This window comes from Bubalus bubalis, chromosome 12 (genome assembly GCF_019923935.1).
Source record: "Bubalus bubalis isolate 160015118507 breed Murrah chromosome 12, NDDB_SH_1, whole genome shotgun sequence".
NCBI classification, from domain to species: domain Eukaryota; kingdom Metazoa; phylum Chordata; class Mammalia; order Artiodactyla; family Bovidae; genus Bubalus; species Bubalus bubalis.
In genome coordinates, this window is record NC_059168.1 from 21,813,439 (window position 1) to 21,827,083 (window position 13,645).

Here is a 13,645-nt window from a genome sequence, read left to right on the forward strand (position 1 = left end):
TGTCAATCTCTGCTGTATAGCAAAGTTAACTCAGTTATACACATACAGTTCTGTGTTTATATCCTTTTCCATTATGGCTTATCCCAGGAGACTGAACACAGCTCCCTGTGGCATACAGTAGAACCTTGTTGTTTATCTATTCTAAATGTAATAGTTCACATCTACCAACTCCAAACTCCCAGTCCATCCTATTCCCTCATCTCTTCCCCTTGGTATTCACAAGTCTAATCTCCCTGTCTGTGAGTCTGTTTTTGTTTTGTGAACAGGAAGACTGTTTTCTGTTTTGTTCACTGTGCCATATTTTAAGATTCCGCATCTAAGTGATGTTATATGGTATTTGTCTTTCTCTTTCTAACTTACTTCACTTAGTATGATAATCTCTAGTTGCATCCATGTTGCGGCAAATGGCATTTTTTCATCTTTTTTACGGCTGAGCAGCATTCCATTACATACACACACACACACACATGTATGTACCACATTTTCTTTCCCTATTCATCTGCTGATGGACATTTAGGTTGTCTCCAAGTTTTGCCTATTGGGCATAGTGCTGCTGTGAACCTTTGGGTGCATGTATCTCTTTGAATTATACTTTTGTCCGAGTACATATGCCCAGTAGTGGGATTGGTGGATCATACGATAATTCTATTTTTAGTTTTCTGAGGAACCTCCCTATTGTTTTCCATAGTGACCGCACCAACTTACATTCCTACCAGTGGTATAGGGAGGGTTCCCTTTTCTCCACATCTTCTCTAACATTTGTTATTTGCAGACTTCTTAATGAAGGCCATTCTGACCAGTGTGAGGTGGTACCTAACTGTAGTTTTGATTTGTATTTCTTTAATATTTAGTGATGCTAAGCATCTTTTCATATGCCTATTGGCCATCTATCCTCTGGAGAAATGTTTATTAAGGTATTCTGTTCTTTTTTTTTTTTTCTTGGATTGCACTTTTTTTTGTGGTTGTTGTTGAGTTGTATGAGCTGTTTGTATATCTTGGAGATAAAGCACTTGTTGGATGCATCATTTACAAATATTTCTCTCATTCTGTAGGTTGTCTTTTTGTGTTCTTTTCTCTGTGCAAAAGCTTATAAGTTTTGGTTAGGTCTCTGTTTATTTTTATTTCTATTGCCTGGGAGAATGGCTGAAGAAAACATTAATACGATTTACGTCGGGGAATGCTTTGCCTATGCTTTCTTCTAGGGTAGGAGTTTTATGGTATTATACCTTTTTTTTTTTTTAATTGGAGGATAACTGCTTTACAATGTTGTGTTGGTTTCTGCCGTACAGCAATGAGCATCAATCACAACGGTACATATATCTTGTCCCTCTTAAGCCTCTCTCGCACCTCCAGGGTTATGTTCATCTTTAAGCCATTTTGAGTTTATTTTTGTGCACAGTATGAGGATGTGTTTTAACTTCATTGATTTCCACGCAGCTGTCCAACTTTTCCAGTACCACTTGCTAAAGAGACTGTCTTTTTCCCATTTTAAACTCGGATTAAACATTTTCAGTTCAGTTCAGTTCAGTCGCTCAGTCATGTCCGACTCTTTGTGACCCCATGAATTGCAGCACGCCAGGCCTCCCTGTCCATCACCAACTCCCGGAGTTCACTGAGACTCACGTCCATCGAGTCAGTGATGCCATCCAGCCATCTCATCCTCTGTCGTCCGTCCCCTTCTCCTCCTGCCCCCAATCCCTCCTAGCATTAGAGTCTTTTCCAATGAGTCAACTCTTCGCATGAGGTGGCCAAAGTACTGGAGTTTCAGCTTTAGCATCATTCCTTCCAAAGAACACCTAAGGCTGATCTCCTTCAGAATGGACTGGTTGGATCTCCTTGCAGTCCAAGGGACTCTCAAGAGTCTTCTCCAACACCACAGTTCAAAGCATCACTTCTTCGGTGCTCAGCTTTCTTCACAGTCCAGCTCTCACATCCATACATGAACACTGGAAAAACCATAGCCTCGACCAGACGGACCTTTGTTGGCAAAGTAATGTCTCTGCTTTTGAATATGCTATCTAGGTTGGTCATAACTTTCCTTCCAAGGAGTAAGCGTCGTTTAATTTCATGGCTGTAGTCACCATCTGCAGTGATTTTGGAGCCCAGAAAAATAAAGTCTGACACTGTTTCCACTGTTTCCCCATCTATGTCCCATGAAGTGATGGGACCGGATGCCATGATCTTCGTTTTCTGAATGTTGAGCTTTAAGCCAACTTTTTCACTCTCCTCTTTCACTTTCATCAAGAGGCTTTTTAGTTCCTCTTCACTTTCTGCCATAAGGGTGGTGTCATCTGCATATCTGAGGTGATTGATATTTCTCCCAGCAATCTTGATTCCAGCTTGTGTTTCTTTCAGTCCAGCGTTTCTCATGATTGACTCTGCACAGAAGTTAAACCCAACAAATGATGGGCAAACAAAAAAGCATGTACTGTCAGGCTGAATTTTTTTGCATTCAACCATCTTTACAGATAGTCTACAGTTTAGTTACTCTGTGTATGTTAAAAAATTTTTTTAAGTCTATTATTTTGATAAGTTACTATTTCAATTCAGAACATCACAGCTTGTTTGGAGGTAATTATGAATTATGTAGGTACCATGTCAAATTCTAAGTACATTTCTCTGTCATAGATTTCTTTAATAAGAACATTAATCTTCGCCAGGATTCTGTGGTCTACCAAACAATGCATAAACAGACACAGGTGCAGTGCTGAGCTGAATCTACAGTAGCGTTCACAATAATGAAAGATGTTTCATCTCTGACAGAAAAAAAATTCCTAAATTCACAAGTATTGGGAGGGGGTAGGAATACTAAACCATTACTGGTTTGACTTAGCTAATTTTCTTTTTGAAGGATCTGGTAACACTGATACAAAACTGATAACATTTAACTTTCTGCAGAGGTCTTCTGCTAATGGAGCCAATGTATTAATAGCTATAGCTTCATTTTGTTTATATACGTAAGAAAATTTGGAATTGAAAATGAACAAAATTAATTTAGAAGAGTGGTCATTTGATCTAAATGAAAAGTCATGCTTCACAGAGTGATAGTTAAATGCATTTCTTTCTGTTGCATCTGATAAACACTAAATTTTGGCTTGCTCTCCTTGAAATAATGACTAAGTTTTGGAGTAAATGCTAGATGCCTCTATAAACAAGTTTATTTCGTTTGGTTACTGCTATCACCATTGCCCTCACAGTGCATGATAAAAGTAAATAAACATTTTACTTTAGTTGTATGTTCATCAACAGCTTTCTTGAGAAATAGTAATTCAGTATATAATTTTTCATTAAATATGCACTTTTAAAACCTTATTGCTGCTGAAAGAGTTTGTTACAGAACAGTGTTACCAAACAAAGGGACTTATAGCATATGATATATGATAAAGCCACTGCAGCAAAAACACTCAAATTCTCTAAGGTGGGCTTCTCACCCCCTATTTCCCACACATATTTCACATCCAACCTATCACTTCTCATATTTCCCCTGACTTCCCAGATGCCAGAGCAGCCTGGCAGCTTCATGAACTGTGCAGAATATGGTGTGAACCACAACATACCTGGCATAATGCCAACTTTTCTGCTTCCCTTACCAGCCCAACTACCCAAAAGAATGATGAGAACTAGCTGTCTTCAAGTTACCTCTTCCTCTTCTCTCCAGATCCCATTCAGGCAGGCAAGCCTTTGTTCCTGCTGCTCCACGGAACCAGTTAGGCCTGAGTTTTGCTCCATGGAACCGGTCAAGCCTGAGCTTTGCTTCACCAACCAGCAGCATCTGACACAGCTGCTCATTCTTGCTCAGATTCTCTCTTACTTTCTCATCCCTGGTTGTTCCTTTACTAGATTCTCACTCTCCAGAACTCTAGGCATTTCATCCTCAGAGAAAGCCTCTCTCTTCTCTATTTGTACTCATTTCCTAGGTGATCTCACGGATGTAAACGTTATCTAGACTAGTGACGTGCACTGTCTCCCCTAAACTCCAGATTTGTATGTTGACTACTACCTTGAGATCTTAATGGTTCTTAATCATCAGGTGGAACTGAACAAGCCCCCAACTCTTGTTCCTCCTGCAGTTTTCCGCAACTCAATAAACGGCAATGCCACCCTCTAGCTGTTCAAGCCAGAAAGCTTAGTCATCCTTGTTCTTTTTCTCACATTTAATCCACTAACAAATCCTGTTGGCTCTACGTTCAATGTATATATACATATACATACATATGTGTGTGTGTGTGTGTGTGTATATATGTCTGACCTCTTTTCAACACCTCCACCAATACCACTTTGTCCCAAGCCACCACCATTTACCTGGATTAATGCAACAGTCTTGCAACTAGTCTCTTTGTTTCCATCCTTGCTCTACTACTGTCTGTTTTTAACAGACAATAAAAAGACTAATCTTTTAAAAAGCTAGGATTTATTTGGCTACTAGGTATAATAGAAAACTTTAAAAAAAAAAAACAACTTTTCTTTATTAACAATTGAGCACTTAATGCTTGTTTTTAAAGTGAAATCTTATGGGAAATACCCAAAACATGAGAACTGATGAAAGCTGAGCTGGTACAGCAGTGATGTTCTGATGGACAAATTAGTACTTCCTTTCTCACGCAACCAAGGCACTTTTGAGACTGTAAAGGGTTGGAAAAACCACTGCTCTGGAACAATTTATAGAGCTATTCTATTTTTCTTGAAGATCTCAAAAAAAAAAAATAAAAAAAAACAGCTTTCTTAAAGAAATGTATATGAAAACTTGATTTCAATCTAATCATCCTTCAGCTTCCTCTAGAAACTTGTGTTGCACAGAGTCCAATTAAAAACCTCGACAGAAAGATTGAAAAGATAGTCACTGGCAGCAAACAATTATGAAACTTCAACCAACAATACAATTTCTTCTTTGAGGCTACTTTATTATGCATCTATATAGAAAAGTTATCCTAATATTTTGTTAACAATGCATTTCTACTACTTTTCTACTATCGTAGAACAATTTTTTTTAACAATATACTGTTTCTCTAGATTACAGGGACTTGTCTATCACCTATTCTCACTGTGCCAAGAGAATATGATTTTCTTAGCTGAGAATTAAATGCGGTCACTTTTAGGGAGACAGGCACACTGATGGAAAGATAGGAGGAACGTGAGGCTTCTCTCAGTCTAAACACCATGGTGTTGGTAAAATATTATTTTGGACTCCATAGACTTGATTCCTTATAATGTTTCTTGTTATTGACTCCCCATCAGTAAACAGGGAGTAATGGCTTTCCTCTGCCTCACAGGGTGATGAATCCTGGTTTGCCCTAGAATTTCTGTTTTAGCATTAAAAGTAGTACTGGTGTAGCAAACTGGGAAGACTTGTTACCTCATTCCCCATAACATAGGAATACTATCCAACTGAAGCAAGGGGAAGGTAAGATAATTCAAAACATCTCATATAGTTTATTGCAAAGAATTCACAGATTCTCAACAAATTATTGTTGCTATTATTCTGTTTATTTTATGCCTATACTAAATGATCCCTTGTTATCATATGAGAAATGGTTCAGATGCAACAAACACATCTTAAAATTTCTTAAGATGCTTTTACTTTGTACCATGCTTTTAAGGCATGCCTTTACTTAGGGAAACTACATAAATATAGTTCCTGACAATGAGTCTTTTGAAAAAATAAAAAAGTTACAATTATCATATTGGAAGTAAACTGAGTATTGGCCCCACAGATATATCACAAGGTATAAATAATTCAACCTTTATATTAACATATGAAAAGGGAGTGGTATTCTATATTATGATTCTAAGTGTGTTTACACATGTTTATTTCCCCCCAAAGTTTGCATTTTTAATATCTTACCTATAACAGAGACTTTAAGTAACTCAATCTTATCCTTGAGGCCTGCAGCTTTCAGATTGTCATATGCACCTGATAACTGGGAGTCACTGACATCAGCACCCATGTAATACACATCCTAGGAGGGGAGAAATTCAAATTATAAATAAAACCATATTTTATGTAGTTAAGAAAATCTACTTGCATTTTTTCAAATGATGAAAATGAAATCAATAGATTTGTTAATTCACATTAAAAGAAATTTACGATATTTCTTAAATAACATTCAAGGACCAAAACCCGAGAAGTTTTTGGTAAAATGTTAAAACATTAATTTTTAACATTTTACAATTAATATTTTAAAATACAAATGTCTAAGGAATTGAGGGATTTATATAATGTAGGTCATGACTAGTTATTGGAATTCTGTCATAATTTCCTAAATTTATCACAGTATTTAAAGAAATAACACAGTAATTTAATTAACCTTTCATAGTCTACTTTGACTACAATTAAATAGTAACTCATATAATTAAAAATAATAATCCCTAAACAGACAATCTACCTATAAATAATTGTTAAGCGTATACACAACACACACTGATTAAAGTAAAACACTGCTTGGTTTACCAAACTTTAGAACTTACTGGCCATTCCTTAGCAGCTTCCAAAAGTATTGTTCCAAGTCCACACATTGGATCTAAAACAACTGCACCAGCCTATAGATAGAAATGTGGATTTGCTACTGTTAAATCTACTGTAACAGGTATTATACAAGAAGCCTAAAACTTGAGCAATCAATCATTTCAGAGTAAAGATTCCTTTCTTAACTTTATTAGGAATTTCAGGTAGTTAAAGCCGTAGGGCAGGTGTCTGCTTGGCACATTTAAAGATTAGGCAGGAGACCAGTGTGGCCAAAGCACAGTGTGGGCCAGGCAGCTCCACCAAGATGGGCTGTGTAGAATTACAACCACCACGTCCTACAGGTTCAAAACACTGTGCAGCTCATGGTACAAGCCTATAGTATGACACCTGGGGCTTCTGCTTCTTACCCGGAAAGAGACACACTGAAGGGGTCACCAGCAGAGGCAAAGAAAAACACAACAAATCAGGCAAAGGCTTTTAAAGTGCCATCTGGAAGTTGACACACATCATTTCCACCAACATTTAATTGGGGAAAGCATGTCAGTCGCATGACACACACAATGTGAAGAGGTTAGGAAAGGGGCCGTCCTCTCTGTACCTGAGAGGAGAGCAGGAAATCTGGAGGAAAGAAACTAATGACTCTCCCCTCTGGGGGACAGAGGGTGTCACACCATGTCTGATCTTGTAGCTGTTACCAGGATTCTGATTCTATTCTGAAGGATGGGAACTACTGCAGGGTTCTGAGCAGAGGAGAAACATGATGTTAACATTTCAAAGGGATCATTCTGGCTGCCCTGGTGAGAAAGGACCACAGAAAAGTAGGGGAGTTACAAGGAGGCTAGTTAGGGAATCCAGGCAGAGATAATGGCGGCCCGAATAAAGAGTGAAATTGGTGAAGGTGGGGAGTAGTTGGATTCTGGGTATATTTTAAAGAAAGAACCAACAGGATGGATGGCACTGTGGAATATTACAAAATGACAATGGTCTGATGTGACTGAAGTTTTTAAGAGAAGGTAAAAAAACTATATAAGCCTATCATCTGGATGCTGGTGATCTCCTAAGTAGCAACGTTTGGGAGATAAAGGCCCAGCAGTGCACCCTGACAGCAGAGGACCCTGACACAGAACCTAGGCTGGTCCTCAAACAAAGGGGAAACATCCCACAGGCAGGAGTGGTGACAGCCTACCACGTGTGGGTAGGCTAAGCAAGGTGAGTGGTTTCAGTGGTGCTAGTGAGAAGAGCCTGAGGGAAGGGGGGCACCAGAGAGCACGGGAAGGAAGACGTAGACACCGAATATGGATGGCTGGTCCTAAGTGTTTCTCTAAAGGGAAGCAGAGGAGGGGGTGAGAGCTGACGGATCATGTGGGTTCAGGAGAGGGTCAATTCATTTTTAAGTTGCAAGATATTATAGCACGTGCACATGCTGATGGGAATGACCCAGTAGAGAAAAAAGTCCTTAAGGAGGCACGAGGGATGGAATCCAGCACACAAGTAAGGGAGCGAAACAAGGACAGTTCATTTATTATAATGATTATAATAATTATAAGCCATTGTAATTCCAGTATGTTGGTAGACCTCGTGAGAACATGTTAAACTTCTCTTTTGATTCCAGTATTTATGTCACTTAAGAAGCAGAATTACAAGTATGCTCAAGGGAATGACTGTAATCATAGAGCCTAAAATCCAAGTGGGGAGGGAGGGCTGAGTACAGGTGAGCAGGGCCGCCTACTGGGCTTCCTTGGTAGCCCAGCTGGTAAAGAATCCGCCTGCAATACAGGAGACCCTGGTTCAATTCCTGGGTCGGGAAGATCCCTGGAGAAGGGCATGCAACCCTTACCAGTATTCTTGCCTGGAGAATCCCATGGACAGAGGCACCTGGCGGGCTACAGTCCATGTGGCTGCAAAGAGTCGGACACGACTGGACTAAGCACAGCACAGCACAGGGCCACCGGTGACTAGAGGTCTCATGGAGTTAAAAAACGATGGCAGGGCACAAGAGAAGTGCGTGGGAAGGAGGAGGAGGATAAGAGCAGCATCGTTGGGATTTGGGGAAGGTATACTTTTCTGGGTATGATAAATCCTAGGATGTGACTATAGCAGATCGTGAGAGGCAGGGAGAGCAAGACACTAAGGGATCAGATAGCGCAGACACTGAGTTGATAAAGATTTCTGACAGGAATAATGCTGTATACTAGTACAGCGGTGACAAGAGATCTGTAGATGACCAGGATAATTGGATGGCATGTGCTTCTAAGGCAGCGAGAGATCCTGGGCAGAAAGGGCAGCGAGGTGCAAGCCGGACACCTACCCCAGCGCCAGGCCCAGAGGTCCCTTGGTCTGTCTACAGAGGAGGCAGAGTGCTCAGAAGACCGCGGGGTTCAGCCAGAGCCAGGAGTTACCTGATGAAAAGAAACAAAATGTCCTTCAGAAGCTTCTCCCTGACACTAAATTCTACCAGAGTGTCATATGTATCCCCCATGAAGGGGCAGAAAAGTAACAAAAAGAATAATGATTTAAATGACAATTTTAAGATTAATAGAGGTATGAGAACTAATTTTTATTAACGACTTAAAATGTACCAAACTCCATGCTCTTTCTCCCCACAGTCCCTCTTTGATGAGGTGATCTGCCCTTAAATATTTTTCAATGTCCTTATTTTACTGCAGGACTTTTCTAGTCATGACACCTGGGGACATAGACAGTGGCAGAGAAGTATTTCCATATCCTTAAAGTAATAACCAAGATTTACATAGAACTTGATTTTCCTTGCTTTTATGATCTGTATGAAGGAGAATGGTTTACATTGAACATGAAAAATACCTAACACCCCCAGGTTTAAATTTCAGTTTCCATGGCATTGGCCTACTCAAGGTTGAGCTGCTTGTGCAGAGTTTTAGGTACCAAGTTCCAAAGAGGGGCCGCCTGGATCAAGGCTGGATACTGGGATCATTTATACGGTGGGTCACACTGTGTTCTCCCAAAGAGAACCATGCTGTGCACATCTAAGGGGAGGAAGTCCCTCAAAAGCTAGAGCGAAAACAGGCAGAACAAACAATACACATTTAGTGAAATGAAACTTCTGAAGGGAACAGATAAATATGTGAAAAAAGTTAAAGCCGCTAGAGATATCAAATATAGCATGTGATGTGTGCTAAGTTGCCTCAGACTCTGTGTGACCCCATGGACTGTAGCCCTCCAGGCTCCTCTGTCCATGGGATTCTCCAGGAAAGAATACTGAAGAGGGCTGCTATGCCTTTCTCCAAGGGATCTTCCCAACTTAGGGATTGAATCCAGGTTTGTTCTGTTTCCTGCATTGGCAGACAGTTCTTTACCAAATATAGTATGCTGCTGCTGCTACTAAGTCGCTTCAGTCGTGTACGACTCTGTGCAACCCCATAGATAGCAGCCCACCAGGTTCCTCTGTCCCTGAGATTCTCCAGGAAAGAATACTGGAGTGGGTTGCTATTTCCTTCTCCAATGCATGCACGCATGCTAAGTCGCTTCAGTCATGTCTGACTCTGTGCGACCCCATGGACAGCAGCCCACCAGGCTCCTCTGTCCACGGAATTCTCTAGGCATACACATACACAATTTCCCAAAGCTAAAAAAATCCATGATTTTAAAACTAAACATTTCAATAAAGTACAGCACATTTTGGTTACTCTGGTTATCAGTTCAATTCAGTTCAGTCGCTCAGTCGTGTCCGACTCTTTGCGACCCCATGAATCGCAGCACACCAGGCCTCCCTGTCCATCACCAACTCCCAGAGTTCACCCAGACTCACGGCCATCGAGTCGTGATGCCATCCAGCCATCTCATCCTCTGTCGTCCCCTTCTCCTCCTGCCCCCAATCCCTCCCAGCATCAGAGTCTTTTTCAGTGAGTCAACTCTTCGCATGAGGTGGCCAAATTACTGGAGTTTCAGCTTTAGCATCATTCCTTCCAAAGAAATCCCAGGGCTGATCTCCTTCACAATGGACTGGTTGGATCTCCTTGCAGTCCAAGGGACTCTCAAGAGTCTTTTCCAACACCACAGTTCAAAAGCATCAATTCTTCGGCACTCAGCCTTCTTCACAGTCCAACTCTCACATCCATACATGACCACAGGAAAAACCATAGCCTTGCTAGACGAACTTTTGTTGGCAAAGTAATGTCTCTGCTTTTGAATATGCTATCTAGGTTGGTCATAACTTTCCTTCCAAGGAGTAAATGTCTTTAATTTCATGGCTGCAGTCACCATCTGCAGTGATTTTGGAGCCCCCTAAAATAAAGTCTGACACTGTTTCCACTGTTTCCCCATCTATTTGCCATGAAGTGATGGGACCGGATGCCATGATCTTCATTTTCTGAATGTTGAGCTCTAAGCCAACTTTTTCACTCTCCACTTTCACTTTCATCAAGGGGCTTTTGAGTTCCTCTTCACTTTCTGCCATAAGGGTGGTGTCATCTGCATATCTGAGGTGATTGATACTTCTCCCGGCAATCTTGATTCCAGCTTGTGTTTCTTCCAGTCCAGCGTTTCTCATGATGTACTCTGCATATAAGTTAAATAAGTAGGGTGACAATATACAGCCTTGACGTACTCCTTTTCCTATTTGGAACCAGTCTGTTGTTCCATGTCCAGTTCTAACTGTTGCTTCCTGACCTGCATACAGATTTCTCAAGAGGCAGGTCAGGTGGTCTGGTATTCCCATCTCTTTCAGAATTTTCCACAGTTTATTGTGATCCACACAGTCAAAGGCTTTGGCATAGTCAATAAAGCAGAAATAGATGTTTTTCTGGAACTCTCTTGCTTTTTCCATGATCCAGCAGATATTGGCAATTTGATCTCTGGTTCTTCTGCCTTTTCTAAAACCAGCTTGAACATCAGGAAGTTCATGGCTTACATATTGCTGAAGCCTGGCTTGGAGAATTTTGAGCATTACTTTACTAGCACGTGAGATGAGTGCAATTGTGTGGTAGTCTGAGCATTCTTTGGCATTGCCTTTCTTTGGGATTGGAAGGAAAACTGACCTTTTCCAGTCCTGTGGCCACTGCTGAGTTTTCCAAATTTGCTGGCATATTGAGTGCAGCACTTTCACAGCATCATCTTTCAGGATTTGCAATAGCTCCACTGGAATGCCATCACCTCCACTAGCTTTGTTTGTAGCGATGCTTCCTAAGGCCCACTTGACTTCACATTTCAAGATGTTTGGCTCTAGGTCAGTGATCACACCATCATGATTATCTGGGTCATGAAGATCTTTTTTGTACAGTTCTTCTGTGTATTCTTGCCATCTCTTCTTAATATCTTCTGCTTCTGTTAGGTCCCTACCATTTCTCTCCTTTATCGAGCCCATCTTTGCATGAAATGTTCCCTTGGTATCTCTGATTTTCTTGAAGAGATATCTAGTCTTTCCCATTCTGTTGTTTTCCTCTATTTCTTTGCATTGATTGCTGAGGAAGGCTTTCTTATCTATTCTTGCTATTCTTTGGAACTCTGCATTCAGATGCTTATATCTTTCCTTTTCTCCTTTGCTTTTCGCTTCTCTTCTTTTCACAGCTATTTGTAAGGCCTTCCCATACAGCCATTTTGCTTTTTTGCATTTCTTTTCCATGGGCATGGTCTTGATCCCTGTCTCCTGTACAATGTCATGAACCTCATTCCGTAGTTCATCAGGCACTCTATGTATCAGATCTAGACCCTTAAATCTATTTCTCACTTCCACTGTATAATCATAAGGGATTTGATTTAGGTCATGATTCTGGTTATATCTTGGAAATGATGTCTAAGGAAAACTCAAAATACACAGGCAAAATAAAGAGATGGAAAACATGTGAGAAAGGAAGCTTAACATGTTTATCACAGGAACTCCAGAAGCAAAAAAAAGGAAGTTGTTTAAGGTAAAAGACACTAAAGCAAAATAGTTGAGGAAATAATGAGTAAATAATGGATGAAAGAGTACCTGAGCTGGAGGAAAAAATGATTTCTATAATTATTATATATACTAAATAATAGTTATTATAATTATTATTATTGTTGAGGTCCAGGGCAGGATGCCTCAAAATATGCTTTAATGGCATATTGATTATTTTGAGTTAAAGTTACTTAAGAAACAGCAGGTAAAAATAAATGATATTAAAAAGAAAATACACTCTGACCCACTTCTCTTCTCCTGAAAACAGGAATTTAATCTCCCAAGTGAAGATATCTTCCCTCTATCAGGAGGATAGAAAGCATCTTTATCACCTGAGTTAGGGAATTCAATGCTGTATACATGAGAGAGCGGGATAAACAAACTGTTACTTCTTCACTAGTCTGCTACCCCAAGCACAAACCCCTTTGTTTTGTTAAATCTCCACAAGTGTTTCTTTGTCTAAAAATAATACATAAATAGCCTGCTTCCATCACTTCAGGGGTCCCACTTCTATGAGAGTTTCATGCATACAAATTAAAAATTTTTTTCTCCTGTTAATCTGTCTTGTGTCAATTTAATTATTAGATCAGTCAAAAGAACTCAAGAGGGGATAGCGAGGTAATTTCTCCCTCCTTGACATTACCATAGCAGAAGTTAACACTTAGGTACTTCCTATATGCTAGGTATTGTTCTAATCCCTTGATAAATGCTAATTCAGTTCGTCCTCACATGGTCCTGTGAGATGACTACTTTCATCTTGGAAGTGAGAAACTGAGGCACAGAGATGTTAAGTATCTTACATTAAGTTTCCCAGCCTGTAAGTGGTAGAGTTGGAAAGGGAACTCAGGGAGTTGGACTCATCTAGTTCTGGGCCGAATAGAAAAGATATTTACACAAGTACATCTGGTAATATCCGTGAGATTAGAGGATTAAAAAGAAAACTCTTACAAGCTTGCAAACAAAAAGAACAAGATAGCTATCAAGGAAAAGAAAAATCTTACCGGCAGGAATTGCTCCCCTAAAACACTGGAAATGAAAGGATAATGGAACAGCATCTATAGACCTCTGAGAGAAAAGGACTGGAACTCAAGGATATCATACCAAGCCAAAGGCGGATACCCAGGTGACAGGAAGAAATGTAAGGAGATACTGGAGTCCAGAGCGTATATTATTCAAATACCAAGTTTGAGGAAAGTACCAAGAAAAGACTATCCAAGCAACAAATAAAGCAGAGCAGAGACCTCAAAGAGAGAAAGATAAAGTGAAGAAGAAAGGTGAGAAGCAAT

At 40.1% G+C, this 13,645-nt stretch overlaps 1 protein-coding gene across 3 annotated transcripts in view; it reads right to left on the bottom strand.

The window, feature by feature from the left end:
* THUMPD2 (THUMP domain containing 2) overlaps positions 1 to 13,645 on the bottom strand; it is a 43,895-nt gene that overhangs the window by 13,899 nt on the left and 16,351 nt on the right. Inside the window, exons 7-8 of one of the 3 annotated variants that reach the window (XM_006071210.4) lie at positions 6,466 to 6,537; positions 5,843 to 5,957 (exon numbers count right to left, since the gene is read on the bottom strand). In XM_006071210.4, coding sequence (XP_006071272.3) covers positions 5,843 to 5,957; positions 6,466 to 6,537 — 187 coding nt within the window. The remainder of the gene's footprint in view (positions 1 to 5,842; positions 5,958 to 6,465; positions 6,538 to 13,645) is intronic. The other 2 variants (XM_025260910.3, XM_025260913.3) reach the window with 2 other exon arrangements.